Here is a 15,285-nt window from a genome sequence, read left to right as displayed (position 1 = left end):
TGGGAGGGGAGAGATTGCGGCAGAAGGAAACAAAGACAGCCACATGTTATGCCGAGGGGGGAGAAGAGGAACAGGATTAAGTGTCCCCATTTAATTAGTGAGTCAACTGATGCCAAGAAAATGAAAATAATTTTTACAAGGTCACACAGAACCCCAGACACTGCACAGCTAAGTCTAAGGTAAGCCTGATGAGATGTGTAGCCATTGTCACTTAGATGCTGGGGAGAGAACAATGCTCCAAACATGAGGCAGGGGTGGGGGAGCATGGGGAGTAAGGGATGTTATGAGACACAATCACTGCTCAGGACTGGACTTTATCCCATGCTTATTTGGCAAAAGGGGAATTCATCCAGCTGTCCAACCAGAAAACACTTATGTATCCTAATAGCCAAGCCTATGCTTAATGCTGAATGCAGATTTCCCAACTTGTATCTTCCTGAGAGGCTGTGGTTTAGGGATACAGACAATTCATCCAGAATGTCTGATCTAAGACAAATCCCTCCACTTGCGCCCCTGAGCCATCCGCGCTCACTCTCTGCTGTTCCTGGAATTCACTGGGCACAGGTCTGCCCCTCCACACCTGCTGTGCGCTCTGCCTGGAAAGCGTTACAGCCACCACTCAAGCCACTCGGGTCTCTGCTCAAATGTTACGTCCTCCAATGTCACCGGACCCTCTCTAAAATAGCATTGCCACCCTCTGCCACTCTGTCTCCTAAGCCTGTTTTAATTTTTTGCTTCCACTTACTGCCATCTGATATACTCTAATTTGTGTTTGACCTGTTGTCTCTCTTTCCACTTGCTCCCCAGCAAGAATTAAGCTCCATGAAAGTAGATGTTTCCCCCGTTCGGTTAACTGCTGTATGCGGGGTGCCTGGCACTGTAACTGACTGTTGAAATGAACACAAAACTTCCTCTGAAAGGCCTTCCCTGGCCCCCCAGTCCTGGTCCCTCCTCTCCGGGCTTCCCCCAGTCCCCTGCACATCCTTCTCCCGTTCCCATCCCTCACCTTCCGTTACGGGACTGTGAGATCCCGGAGGGCAGGAGTCCTCAGTCACCTCCGAGCTCCCAGCCAGGGCACAGCGCCTGGCACAGCATTCATACTCTGAGCCTGCTGACTCAGAGGTGAGGCAGACTACAAAGGAAAGTCTTTCTGAGGCAGAAAGCCTGGGGAAAAGAAGGAACCAGCAGAGACCGAGCAGCCAGCCCATTCTCCAGTGAGCCAGGAGGTAGGAACGAATTCCCTTTGCCAGCCGACAAAAGCAGTACCGAGGGTACAGGTCTGATGAGTTCCATGAGGAAATGAGTGTGCATGGACAGGCAGTCATGGCCCAGAGGGGCTAAGTGAACGGAAGAAACCAAGCAAAAGAAAACGCAATGGCTTTTTGCAACAGAGCATATGTGAATAAGCAGCGGAACAAAGGTGGCAAAACCAGTTTCCGACCTGAAGATGAATGAGGCCACCTCGTCTTGCCCCACCCCCACCCCCTGGCCCTGGGGTCACTGCGGGAGGTCTGCGGGGTTTTCTCCGGTACCAGCTCCACCGACCTCTGGAACTCCAAATGTGGTAATAAAGCCCAAGGAGCGGGCAAAAGAGCTATCTGGGGGCAAAGCGTTCCCAGACCGTGCTACCCACCTCTCCGTTGGCATCACAGGCTGTGTGTGTGTAGAAGTAATCTTTGTCGGTGCAGGCTGGGCGCATTTTGCAGGAGGAGGAACCCTTTTCTAAATTGTAAAAGTAAGGACAAATAGGTGAAGTTACATAAGAAAGCAGAGTTCTTGACCACTTGCTCAGGACCCTAGGACCTCCAAGACCCCCGGGGTAGAGCACTGTGGGAAGTGGAAAATCCTGCACACCCACCTGTCCCTGGGCTTCACTTCCAGTCCCTAAAGCCCCACTCACGTATCCCCTTTGCACCTGTCCCTGGTGCTATGAGAAGCCACTGGGCCCGCACCGTGGGGCAGGGCTTAAGAAAGGGGACCGGCCAGCGGATCGGTGAGGAGGGTGGGGAGCTGGAAAGAGCATGTTGCAGGCTAACCACCACTAATACAAGTTCTTGAAACCCATCACCTTCCAGGTGCTTCACAATCCTGACTGTGTAGGTGGTTTTTCTACTCCTGAAGGATTAAAGGAAAACATAGGAAAGCTGAGGACAGTGTCTTCATACTCTTACTCTAATCCCTTCTCTGCATTTTCTCTTAATATCTGCCTTCAGTGAAGGCCTTCCACCTTTGGAATTCCCCCTTCTCCGTGCACCCATCCTCCACAAATGAGGCAGTAATTTCCTCTGACTCCACTTAATACACAGAGTTCTTTCCACCTTCCCCACTCCCAAGCATCCTGCTACTATCTCTAACCCTTGACCTGTTCCTAATAAAAAAGGTATCAACTATCATTTTATTTATTCTACTCTCCGTATGTTAGCTCTGCTTTAACCCTATGAATGCCTGGATGACAAGAACTATTTCAGCGTATCCCTTTTTATTTTTTTATTTTATTTTTATTTTTTTAAAAGATTTATTTATTTATTTGACAGAGATAAGAGACAGCCAGCAAGAGAGGGAACACAAGCAGGGGGAGTGGGAGAGGAAGAAGCAGGCTCATAGTGGAGGAGCCTGATGTGGGGCTCGATCCCATAACGCCGGGATCATGCCCTGAGCCCAAGGCAGACGCTTAACAACTGTGCCACCCAGGCACCCCAGCGTATCCCTTTTTAAAGCAATGGAGTTCACCTTTTTGGAATTACAAACATTTTGAGAATTTGAAAAAAGCCCTGTTTCCTCTATCCAGAAAAATATACAAAATTTATGAAAATAAATTTTTAAAAATTTCCAGGGAATTTATTTTCCCCAGAATGAAAATCACTGCTTTATAGAGTGCCAGCACAATACTATTACTACTACTACTGTCACCGTCATTTCTAAAATGGCTGCTGTGTCACCTGCAGGCAAGCATTTGATACCAGCTCGACCTCCTCTCTCTAGATTACCTGACAGGCCATGTGACAGAGTGTAATGACATTTTCAGTCAGACGATCTGGGTTTGGATCCTGCTCCATTTACTAGCTGTGTCACTTTGAGCAAGTTACTGAACCTCTCTGAACTGTAGTGCTCTCATCCGTAGCCAGCACACCCCTGGTACATTGGAATTAGGGAGTCACTAAATGCTGGTAACTATTACTATCTGTGTTTGTGGGAATTATTTTTATTTGGTAACTGTCATGAGATTTAAAAAAAAAAGATTTATTTATTTGAGAGAGAGAGAGTGCACAGGGGCAAGGGGCAGAGGGAGAGGGAGAGAGAGAATCTCAAGTAGACTGCCTGCTGAGTGCGGATCCCGACCTCACGACCCTGAGATCCAGACCCGAGCCAAAGTCAAGAGTCTGACGCTCAACCGACTGAGCCACCCAGACGCCCCCTGACAGGCAATTTTAAATAAAGATTGAAAGTTTCTTTCTCTCCCTTCCAGTTAAGGCTTATTTCTCAACTGATCCTCTCTTCTTTCCGAGGCACCAAATGAGTTCCGAGATCATAGAAATCTCCTAGTGAACAGCCTTGTTGGCCTGCCCTGGGGAGCTCCCTCAACTGCACATTCCCACACCTCTTCTGTTCCTGTCTTATTAGCCTGGGCAAGAGGGAGCTCTGCTTGGGAAACAGCTGGTGTCTTCTCAGCTCATTGACTTGGTTAACAAGCAGAAGGCCTCGTTCAGCAGAGAGGGATCTAGGGATTCTTGTTTTGGACAAGCCGGGCCAGGAGGAATTTGGGAGGAGATGCTGGAAACACACCAATTCCCGAGACCCTGCATATAGGGTCTAGCAAGTTGCAAGTTCCACGTTAGAACGTACATTTTGCACCAGGAGCTTTCTCCGCTTGTCAAATATTTGCTCAACCTGATACCCTAGCTCCAGGTTTCAGCAAAAGTGGTCCAGCTGTTTACACACTTGACAAGTGCTAACGTAGTTTTAATAAATGATTAACCCAAATGCTGAGCCGGACCTCACTTCCCCAGCTTGGGTTTCATCAAGGTGTTGAAGTGGGGGCCTGGTCAAGTTTAAAAGATCTGCCTAGATGTTTGGGCAAGGGCCTGAAAAGTGACTTCTCTAGCGTCAGCCCGGGGGGCAAAACTGTGAGAAGATAGAGTTTATCGTGGGGCCCGGGTTTCTCTCTCTGAGCCTTCCTCCTCCTTTCAGGACCTCTCCCCACCCCCAGCTCTACAATGTCCTCTCATTCGGATCCATTTCATCAAAGGAAAACATTCCCCCTGAGGACTGAAGCATCTAGTGAATGCTTGGCTCAGGTTGGATACCATCCCAGACTCTGGGCAAATCCCTCAACCTCTCTGTGCTGCCCTTTATTCTTTTATAAACAGGGAGATCACTCCTGCAGTCTGCTGTGAGGAATAAGTGAGAAAACGTTTGGTAAATTGCAAAGTACTATCCAAGCGACTTGTTATTGCTGTTACCTATGCCAAGAGTACTTTCATTTTCAGAGAGGACAGCTGGAACAAGCCTTAATGTAAATGAACACAGTTGACCCTTGAACAACACAGGTTTGAACAGGGAGGGTCCACTTATATGTGGATTATATACATATATATACACACATACACACACACGCACAGAGTACAGTACTGTAAATGTATTTTCTCTTCCTTATGATTTTCTTAATGACATTTTCTTCTCTCCAGCTTCTTTTATTGTAAGAATATAGGATATAATACATAAAACATATAAAATATGTGTTGATCAATTGTTTATGTCATCAGTAAGGTTTCTGGTCATTAGTAGTTAAGTTTCTGGGGAGTCAAAGTTATATGCTGGGGTGGGGGTGCGGGGTACCTCTTGTCCCCGTATTGTTCAAGGTTCAGCAGTGCAAAAATGAGTGCTTACTACATACCGGACACTGTTCTAAATCTTTTATCTGTCGTCGTCAATTGATCTGCGCAATAACACTATGAGGTGCATATGATTATTGCCATTCCCATTTTACAGACAAGGAAACTGAGGCACAGACAAGTGACTTGCCCAAGGTGGCAGAGCTGAAAGTGGTGGAGCAGGGATCCGAACCTTAGTAATTTAGTTCTGGAGTCTGTGCTATTAAACTCCATGCTATTCTACCAGGAAATGAATTCCTAATATTGAACGTAACACAAAGGAATTCTTCTTAACCATCACATTTTAGGTATTAATAAGAAAGACGCTTTTAGTCAAGTCTTTGTCCTTAATATCTGCAGTCCCATTAGCTCCATCTCAGTCTAGGTCCTGGATACAAGCAATGGCGCCTATTGTGAAATCTCCAGACTATGGCCTCTGCCTCTGATTGTGTCCTTCTTCATCTATTTTCCAAATGGCAGCTAGAGTGGTCTTTCAAAATCACGAGCCAGAGCACATCACTCCCCAGCTTAACATTCTTGAACAGCCCCCACTACTGACAGGATCAAATCCCAAATGCTTAGCAACGGCACAGAAGGGCTGGTCTGTAGTCTGTTTCCTGCCCACCTCTTAACCTGCTGTGCCGAGTTTCTCCAAGATCCCCAAGCCTTCTGGCTGTGGCTGCACTCCTTTCAGAACATCCATCAAACCACCACCTCATCTCTCGAGATCACTGCCACTGAAGCCTTTCCTCCCTCCCCGTAGAGGACTGACCACGTCCCCTCTTTGCCTCTACTGTGCTCTACACTCAGAGCTCCCATCCCCGTAGCCGCTGCACCATGGAGTGACTACACTTAGGGGCTCCTATAGCCACGTTCCCACTTTTTGACCTAAGTCGGAGGGCAGGCACCAGCTCCAACTCTAGCACCAAGCCCAAGCCTTGGCACCCAGCTGGCATTTGGGACTTATTTGTAAATGGATGACTAAATGCTCACCAGGTCTTCTGTCCCTCCCTTTATGCACATTCCATCATAGGCTCTGATCAGATCTCTCTGCATTTCCCCAGCCTCCCACAGTCCCTGTATTCTGGAAGAGTCAAGTCATGGTAAATATTCACTTTCTAGTCAGAGAAGTGGATTGAGAAATAGGTGGCAGAAAGAGAACAGACTCCAAGAACTCAGACTCCCAACCCAATACTTGCATAACAGCTCTCTGGGTAACAATCAGTCTACATAGAGAGTCGATCAGAACACTACCGGGTGGTTTTTCTGGAGCCACCTTTCCATTCAAACCCTTGTACAACCACTGGGCTGGAAAGGCAGCTGGAGACTAAGACAAACAAGGGCTGCCATTGATAGAGCAGGGAAGGAGAATAAGAAATTCAAGAGGAAAAACAGGAATTTAGACTTACAGGTAAAAAACTTCCCCCAAGATCTAAACATTCCTGTTCTTGCTGAAAACTATACTCATTTGGCAAGATCTGTGTCGATAAATAGGACTTTTGTTTTAGAAGTAGTGTAAAAATAAGTGGTTCACAGGGTCAACGGCTGGTCTTGGCTGAGCAAACACGTCGTGTAATGCCTGCGTGAAGGACGGGTGTGTCTGTGGACAGATCTGAGGGTCTGCTTGGGCTGGGCGTGTATGTGGTTCTGTGTAAGAAAGGAAAAGCGGAATAGTTATGGGCTGCCTGGGCAGAGGGTCCTCTGGGGGGACTGCCCACCTTACACCAGAGCCCTGCTGCCCTGGGACTCCCTCAAATGACCAGGTTCTGTTTCTTAAGTTGGGATGCTTTAGGAAGCTATTCAGAAACTGTCCCCACAGGCTGCTACACCTGTCCCCTTATTTTCCCTCAGAACACTGGTTTGTTTGTTTGTTTGTTGTTTGTTTGTTTAGAGAACCACAGACATGTGCAAGAGCATGCACTGGGGTGGGTTGGGAGTGGGGGCTGGGGGAAGGGCAGAGGGAGAGGGAAAGAGAATCGCACGCAGACTCTAAGCTGAGTGCTGAGCCAGCGGCATTGTGGGGCTCAATCCCACAGCCTGAGGTCATGACCTGAGTTGAAACCAAGTCAGACACTGAACCGACTGTACCATCCAGGTGCCGCAGAACACTGGTTCTTAAACTACGTTCCAAGGAACCCTGGATTTCCTGAAAAGGCCTTCTTTGAATTCAGTGGATGCTCAGGCTGATAAAAGATTGTAACTTCCATCTTTAGCCTTCACTATCAAAATGTTTTGCTCATCAGGGTGCCTGCGCGGCTCAGTCAGTTGAGGGTCTGCTTCTTGGTTTTGGCTCATAATCGCAGGGTCCTGGGATTGAGCCCGCAGAGTGTTCTTGTCTCTCTTCCTTTGCTTCCCCCATCCCCCGCCCCTGCTCTCTCTCTAAAATAATAAATAAATAAAATCTTTAAAAAAAATATTGTGCTCATCAATACAGCCTCATGGTTCTTCTAACCTAACTTTGATAATAATTGTTATGAATTAAAATATATAAATGTATACCTTTTATTTACTGTATCTATTATTTATAATTACAATCTTATGTAAGGTTTCATTTTTACAAATTTCACTGCTTAAGAAAAAAAAAAAAAGATTGCAACCCCTTACCCTAGCTTTCCTAATCCCTCTAACCCCGAGCTGCTTTTTCTTTTTTGCCACAGCACCCTGCACGTTTTACTGTCTACCATACTATAATCTATTCTATATTTATCATCGTTATCGTTTATTGTCTGTCCCCCCCCCCCCCCCGGCTGCCCANCCTGGCTGCCCAGTAGAACGCAAATTCCTAGAAGATAGGGAACTTTGTCTGTTTTGTTCACTGATGTAGTCCAAGCACCTAGAATAGGGCCTGGCAGATCTTAGAGGCTCACTAATCACTTGCTGAATGATTTTGTGTTTGCTTCCGGAGTGATCAGTGCAGTATGGATCGGTGGGGTTCTTCTAGCATCCAGAAAGTAGGGGTTTAAGAAGCGTCATCTTCAGCATGGCCAGAAGGATGGTGCTCCTTCCCGTTTCTCCCCGTGTTTGTTAGTACCCCCACCCCCAACAAACTCTGCCCGCCCTCAGAGATATCACCTGAGTACTTGTCAGGGTCACACTGGTGGCAGGACGTCTCCCCCTTGTTTGAATAGGAGTTGGCTGGGCAAAGTTCGCAAAACGAAGAGCCCTGCTTGTCTGCATATGTGCCAGGTTTGCAGGGGAAGCATTCTGAAGTGTAGGCCACCCCTAGGGAGGAAGAACAGCATGGAAAAGGAAGGGTTGAGCCTGGACTCTGAGTCCCCTGGGGACTGACCCCCCCCCCCCCCAGAGNCAGAGTCAGACCGCAGGCCCCGCGCCCCTCTCGGTACCTGTTATGGCGATGTTTCTCACCAGCACAGGCTTGGAGACTTTGGACCACACCGAGAAGGCTGTGGTTCTCCAATAGAGGACATTATTGCCTCGGTTTAGCTCGACCTAAACACCACAAACAGGAAGACAGATATCCCTAATCCATCGGATTAGCCTCTGGTGGGGACCCATCCCCTTATAGTCTGCGGGGCGGCACCTTTTCTGATCCCCTCCCTGTACTATCTCAGCCTTTGTCCTTCCTCCCAGCTCAGCTTAGTTCCTCTCTGCCTTGAAGCCTCCTCTTACCACCCTCTCATGGCCTCTCCCTCACCCACATATACCGTGAGTATCTCCAAGGGGAGGCCCAAGAGGGAACCCGAGGGTACTGACAGGACAGGTGCGTGGAGTTCCCTCATTCTTCTCCGGTTGTGTGTATACACACCCCATCCCCAGAAGACCTGGCCCTTAGAGCTGGCAAGCTGCTGGTCCTGGGGGTCAAGCCATGGGTGCAAGTCATCTCACACCCATAATCTGTCAACTCAAGAAGACAGAAACTATGGCATCCTCATCAGGTCAGACACCTGCCCTCTAGGGACGGAGGGGTGGGAGCCCAGACTGGGAAGAAACTCTCCTTGGAGGAAAAGCCCATGGCCCCTTTGCTGGCATCCCCAGCAAGGGCTCTGGGGAGGCTGGTACGATACTCACACTGTGGAATTCCCATCCTTTCTCTGTGGTTTTCATCCACCTGGAGTCATCCACATTGGGCTGGCACTGGTCATTCTGAACCTGAGGTGGCAGGAGTTTGGGGAGAGAGTCTCAGCTTTCCAAGAAAATGGGTTCCTTACCCCCATGCTGTCATAGCCTTCCAAAGGGCCCTTCTTATGGGAGAAGAGTTGCCAATTTTCTTTAGGGACTGAGCTCCAAACGCATGAGCCTTGAAGCAGGGCAGAAGCTAGGTACCCACAAAGCATCAGGGCATCAACACCCAAGAACTGACTTGTAACTCAGAAGCCTTTACATGCTGTCTGCGCAGGCAGAAGGCCTAGGACCTCCTGCGCCCTACTCTCTTCCCCTTCAGAGCCCCCCAGCTTCAGCCTTTCTCCTTGCCTCTTGAGGTCCCAGCTTATCTTGTCCACAGTTCTCTCCAGAGGAAGGCCGCTATGGAAAATCCCCAACCAGACATATGCTGATGATGCCTGTCAATGAACCCGAGCCTTGGAGAGTCTTTACCTCCCATCTTCCCCTGGGGCCAGGGGCTTACAAAAAACTCAAAGATGATGCTGGAGTCTGGGTAGTAGTACTCGAAGTTGACCGTGCCAGACTGCTTTAGATTGACGGCGTACATCAGCGTGGCTGTGCACTCGTCCGTGTTGGAGGAGATGTACTCACCCAGGGGAACCCACTTGGACCTGTGAGGGAACAGGAGCCACGTTCAGCGGCAGGGGCACGGCCCACCATGCTTCATGCAAAGTGCAGGTCTCACGTCCTGCCGGGTCTTGGAGGAACTCCAGGCTTGTGATTCACAAATGGGAATTTAGACATGAACGAGAATGACCTCCAGATCAAGGAGCCTGGGGAAACAGCTGACACAAGGACGACAGGTAGGTGCGCCCCCCACATTATACAGAACTCTCCAGAAGATAGATGGCAGGTGCTGTGAGGGGGAGCTGGGTAACATTTATCGGTTGCTGACTATCTCCCGGTTACTGAACTACATGTTTTGTATTCATGACTTCTCTTTCCCATTTAATGGATGATGAAACTGAGGCTCGGTAGATACCTTGCCGTATGTCACACAGCCAGCAAGTGTCAGGCTGAGATTCAGACCCAGGTCTGAATCTTTAACTTCAAAGATGTCAAAGAAAGCCAGCAGACACTGCTGGTCTTCAGAACCCAGGAGTCCATCCAGTCTGGCCCACCCGTTTTTCTGGCAATGCCCACTTTTAGATGCTGCATGTAACTGGTAACTGGGAAGAAGGAAGACCAGAGAACCTCAGAGACAATCAATCTAGCCTTGTGATTTCATTTTCTAAATATCTCTCAACTCGGTCCAACCCTACCGCAGGGTTCTCCCTTTTCCTTGCACCCCCAACCCCCCAGCTCTGAACCAGCCCCTATCTCGCCTCCCTGTATCCAGTCCTGCCTCCTGCAATCCCTCCTCCACACTCCAGAACAGAACTCTGACATGCCACTTCCCTGCTGCCCGTAGAACAGGGCACAAATCCTCACCCACTCTCAAGACTCCAGCCCACCAGCATTTCTTTCTTTCTTTCTTTCTTTCTTTCTTTCTTTCTTTCTTTCTTTCTTTATTTATTCAGAGGAGGAGGAGGGAGAGAGACAGAAGGAGAGGGAGAGAGGGAATCCTAAGCAGGCTCCATGGCCAATGCAGAGCCCAACATGGGGCTCAATCTCACAACCCTGAGATCATGACCTGAGCCAAAAGCAGGAGTCAGACACTTAACCAACTGAGCCACCCAGGTGCCCCTCCTTCTCTCTGTTTAACTCCTACTCGTGTCTTAGAATAAACGTCACCGCATCTGAGAAGTCTTCCTTGACTCTACTGGCCTCTGCCGTGTGCACCCTGAGCTCTCACTGATCCTCTTCTCGTGGCCACAGCTCTCTTCTGCTTCACTTACACATAGTATGAAAGATTGAAGACCACCACTGTGCTTAAGGAATACAATACAGCGGATGCCTGGGCGGCTCAGCCGGTTAAGCGTCTGCCTTTGGCTCAGGTCAGGGTCTCAGGGTCCTGGGATCGAGCCCTGTGTCGGGCTCCCTGCTCAGCAGGAAGCCTGCTTCTCCCTCTCCCTCTGCTCCTCCCCCCTGCTCGTGCTGTCTCTCTGTCAAATAAATAAATAAAATCTTTGGGGGAAAAAAAAAGAAATGCAATACAGCAGAAGCCTTGGGGTACACCCAGCGAATCTCAAGCCCTTATCTGACTACCACCTACTCCTTTCAGCCAAGTAACCACTTTCGGGAATGTGGTGCTTATCATCCCCACGTGGTTCTTTACCCTTTACTAATTATGCAGGTATTGCTAAACAATATGTCCTATGATCGGGCTTTTGCTTGTTTTTAAACCTCATGTAAATGGCATCATACTTATGTATCCTGAAACTTGCTTTTTTTGTTTGTTTCAATATAAAGATTGTGGGATTCATTCATATCCACACATGAAGCTCCTTCTTCATTTTTGCTACTATCTAATTTTGCCTTGCATGGTTCTACCATATTTATTTACCCATTACTCACTGGCGGACTTTTAGATTGTTTCCAATCTCTTGCTGTTGCACATACTCTGTGAGAAACGTCTTTGTTCCTCTCCTTGTACGCCTGTCTGAGGGGGACGCTGTGTTAGAGGGCATGTGCACCTCCAGCTTTACCAGCCCTGCCACACTGCTCTCCAAAGTGGCTGCTGCCGATATACACCCAGTGGCGTGTGAGGGTCTTCCTGTGGCTCCATGTACTCCCAAATTTGGAATGGTCAGATTGTAAAGTCATTGCCAACGTGATATGGTAGCAGACAGCGTCTCCTTGGGCTTTAAATCTTATTTCCTTGATTATCAGCGAGGTTCAGCATCTGTTCTTTAGTTTATTTGCAATTTGTCTTCCTCCTCCAATCATATTCTAATTCCTTTTTAATTTATTTAATTCTCCTTCAATTGTTTGTCCTCCTGGCTGGCTGACAGATGCTGTGGGGGCAGAGGCCAAACTTACCTTGCTCCCTATTATAGCTCTGGCACCAAGCCCTGGGCCTGGCACACAGGAGGGGCTCGAGATTATACAGGTGAATGTGGAAAAGGGTGACCAAAGATAAGCCCATTATTTCATTGTTTTGCCTGAGACCAACCCAGACAATTATTAACAGTGGCAGTGGTTTTCCCCTGCATTTGTTAGAATAATAACATGTACTTCCAGTTCTTCAACAGTGTCATTCTCAAATGGAAGCATGTCCAAGATTCCTAAGCTGAGCTCATCCCAGACACCCCAGCTAACCTAATGGTATTGATTTCTCCTATTAAAAGAGACCACACTTAATCCTGATGTGCTCCATGGCATTATCTATAAATAACTCCCAAAGCGAGATGAATAATTAAAAGGATGCCATAAGTGGGCTACATTTGCATCAGGCATCATGATTCTGGGTTTTGTCAGAGCTATCTCTGGTGAAGATCGTTTCACGTTCAATAACAACATGTGTTGATTGACTTCTAGTGCCAGGCATCGCTCCAAATTCTTTACACGGATCATTTCATTTAATCCTTACCACAACCTATAAGAAGAATACCATGTTTATCACGGTTGTTTTTTTTTTTTTTTTAGGATAAGGAAATTGAGGCACAGATTAGGACACTTAACTAATCACACAACGAATGACATAGTAATTAGTCTGATAAGTGCCAGAAAGAGAACTGTAAGATGGTGCAAGCGTGTGTATGTATTGGGAATCTATGGGGCCAGGGCTGGCATCTCCCAGGAAGTGACATTTAGGCAGAGACCTAAGGGTGAAGCAGGAGTCGGCCAGAAGAGCTGGAGAAGAGTGTGTCCAAAGACCCAAGAGGGGAGCACCTGGGTGGCTCAGTTGGTTGAGCGCCTGACTCTTGATTTTGCCTCAGGTCATGATCTCAGGGTTGTGAGATGGAGCCCTGCGTCAGGTTCCGTGCTGGGTGTGAAGTCTGTTTGAGATTCTCTCTCTCCCTCTTCCTCTGCCTCTCCCCCCCACCCCTGCACGCGTGTTCTCTCTCTCTCTCTCTCTCTCTCCCCCAAATAAATAAATAAATAAAATCTTAAAAGGAACAAAAAACAAAGACTCAGAAGGGAAGAAGCATGGTAGCCATTGTGCCTGGAGCCCTAGTAAGCCGGAGGGAAGGTAACTCGAGCGAAGTCGGAGAAATGGGCGGAAGGCAGAGGCTAGACCAGGCAGGGCCAAGCGGGCTGTGGCAAGGTATTGGATGTTATTCCCAGAAAAGAGGAATCCGTGGAATCCAGAGTCCTGAGCCAGGAAGGGATGGGTCTGGCTACAGGTGGCCAGGGGCCCCGCAGAGGCTGGAGTGGAAGCTGAGACTCGCTGCCGGAGGCAGAACAGGCAGGAGGTGGGCTCTGGTCAGGCTGGAGACAGTGGGCACGGATTCAGGTAAATACACAGTTGAGCAGGAAAGCCAGGCACTCGGTATCTTGATACTAGCTCCATTACCGCCCTTCTGAGGGCAGCGGGGAAATCACAAAGCCTCTCTAGGTGCCCAATGCCTCTCTGTTTCCACAGAGGAGAAACATCCTTTCCCCCCTCCCAGGGATGTCTTGGGCCGCCTTAAGATCCAGGCCCTGAAGCCATCTGTGCTATGGAAACACAAGTTGTTATTCACCAGCCCACATCCTGTCTTGCTGAGTGGTAATGATTTCTGGACTCTCAGTGAGGTCCCCAGAGAGAGAGAAACCCTTTCTTTGTGCGGGTAAGAATTGATTGAGTGAGCCAGGCGTGCACCTTGTTTGGGGTCAATCACATTCTCTACTAGGACACAAATGGGTCCCCTTTCAGCTTTAATCCTCTCTGGCTTTATCTTTGCTGCCAACCTTGTCGTGCCAATAATTTTGACACATAATATTAAACTCTAAAGTGACATTAAAATTGGACTATAAAATGCCTGCTGCCTGGCTCTGATAATGGTGCTTCCTTTTTTTTTTTCTCTCAATAATGGTACTTCTATTTAAGTGTAGGAACGGGAGACATTGGTCCCAGTCTTAGAAATCCAAGTGTAATATCAGTGTAAACAATTATTAACTTCTTTTTATCCTTTTGATTGCTTGGATATAAGAGAAACTTTCATGTACTTTTCTCCCACCTTCCTTTTTTTTTTAAGGGGGGAGGGGCAGAGGGAGAGAGAGAATTTTAAGTAGGCTCCATGCTGGAGCCCAACCCAGGGCTTGATCTCACAACCCTGAGATCATGACCTGAGCCGAAATCAAGAGTCAGACGCTTAACTGACCGAGCCACCCAGGTGGCCCTTCTCTCATCTTCTTTGTCAACATTTAACAAGGAACAGTGATTGTTTTTTACACCACTATTCCTCCCTAAGGACTCAACGTTGTCTTGCATACACTACATGTTATTTGAGAGTGTCTGCATGGGGTAGTAGTAAGCTTGGGACTGGGTTTGAATTCCAATGTCACCGGTTCCAAGCTGGGTGAAAAAGGACAAGTCACTTAATCTCTCTGAGCCTCCAGTTCCTCATTTGTGTAAAGGGAATAATAATACCAATTTCAGAGGGTTCTTGAGAGGATTATAGAAAATGATACAGGGAAAGCACCCAGAACAGTGTCTGACACATAAAGTGCACATCATTTAATTCCTATCCCTGGAATTAAATATCCAAAGATATGATAAGGATAGCTCACCAGTTCCCAGAGAACCTGGGGCTGAGCTTTTCAAGTACTGAAAAGATCGCCTTCTGAGCTGGAAAATTTTTGGGTCTTCATGATTTCAAGGGGTTGGGACCACCACTGACCAAAGCTCTGGTCCTAGTCTATCCCCTGCAACCCTATAAACTCCGGTTGGGCTGACCAGTTTTAGAAGTTAGCGCCCAAACCAGGAAGATACTTAATGCTTTGCACATTGTGTTGCAATCAAGTTGAGGAAGTTTACAGCTGATCCAAAATCCCATGGTGGAGATACAATTAGGTTTTGTTTTAAGTAGACTGGGCCATTTAACCCTTGTCCGCCTTCTCCACCTATTGCCCCCGGTTCTTCACCTCTCACAAATGCCTGTCAGTCACTGGTAAGTTTGGGCTGAGGCGGGCGTCATGTCCAACAGTGCTGTGGGAGGCTCCCTCGTTTCCATCATCCCCTGCCCAGCACAGGGGAGGCCATGGGGGGAGGCACTCACGCAGTGCAGTTCTCCGTGGACTCAGTGGTGCTGTCCTCCATCTCCATGTTGGTTGAGAGGCTGGCAAAGCCATGGGGCAGCTCATCCCACTCGTCGAACCGGATGCCCGTGCCGAGGGAGTAGCGGCCCTCGGCGCACGGCTTGCAGGACTGGTCCTTCATGTCCAGAAACTCCCCAGCTTTGCAGGAGAAGGCTGGAACACAGAA

The 15,285-nt window shown here is 48.2% G+C and overlaps 1 protein-coding gene across 4 annotated transcripts in view; it reads right to left on the bottom strand.

The window, feature by feature from the left end:
- The window catches only part of ELAPOR1 (endosome-lysosome associated apoptosis and autophagy regulator 1), a 63,837-nt gene that overhangs the window by 17,220 nt on the left and 31,332 nt on the right, over positions 1 to 15,285 (bottom strand). For all 4 annotated transcript variants that reach the window (XM_019799653.2, XM_002919201.4, XM_034654025.1 and 1 more), the window contains 6 exons: positions 15,080 to 15,272; positions 9,457 to 9,604; positions 8,901 to 8,981; positions 8,216 to 8,321; positions 7,944 to 8,093; positions 1,634 to 1,722 (listed from right to left, as the gene is read on the bottom strand). In XM_019799653.2, the coding sequence (XP_019655212.1) occupies positions 1,634 to 1,722; positions 7,944 to 8,093; positions 8,216 to 8,321; positions 8,901 to 8,981; positions 9,457 to 9,604; positions 15,080 to 15,272 (767 nt within the window). The remainder of the gene's footprint in view (positions 1 to 1,633; positions 1,723 to 7,943; positions 8,094 to 8,215; positions 8,322 to 8,900; positions 8,982 to 9,456; positions 9,605 to 15,079; positions 15,273 to 15,285) is intronic.

Source organism: Ailuropoda melanoleuca, chromosome 2, assembly GCF_002007445.2.
Source record: "Ailuropoda melanoleuca isolate Jingjing chromosome 2, ASM200744v2, whole genome shotgun sequence".
Classification (NCBI taxonomy): Eukaryota; Metazoa; Chordata; class Mammalia; order Carnivora; family Ursidae; genus Ailuropoda; species Ailuropoda melanoleuca.
Note: the sequence above shows the minus strand (reverse complement) of the source record. Positions and strands in the feature narration are given on the sequence as shown.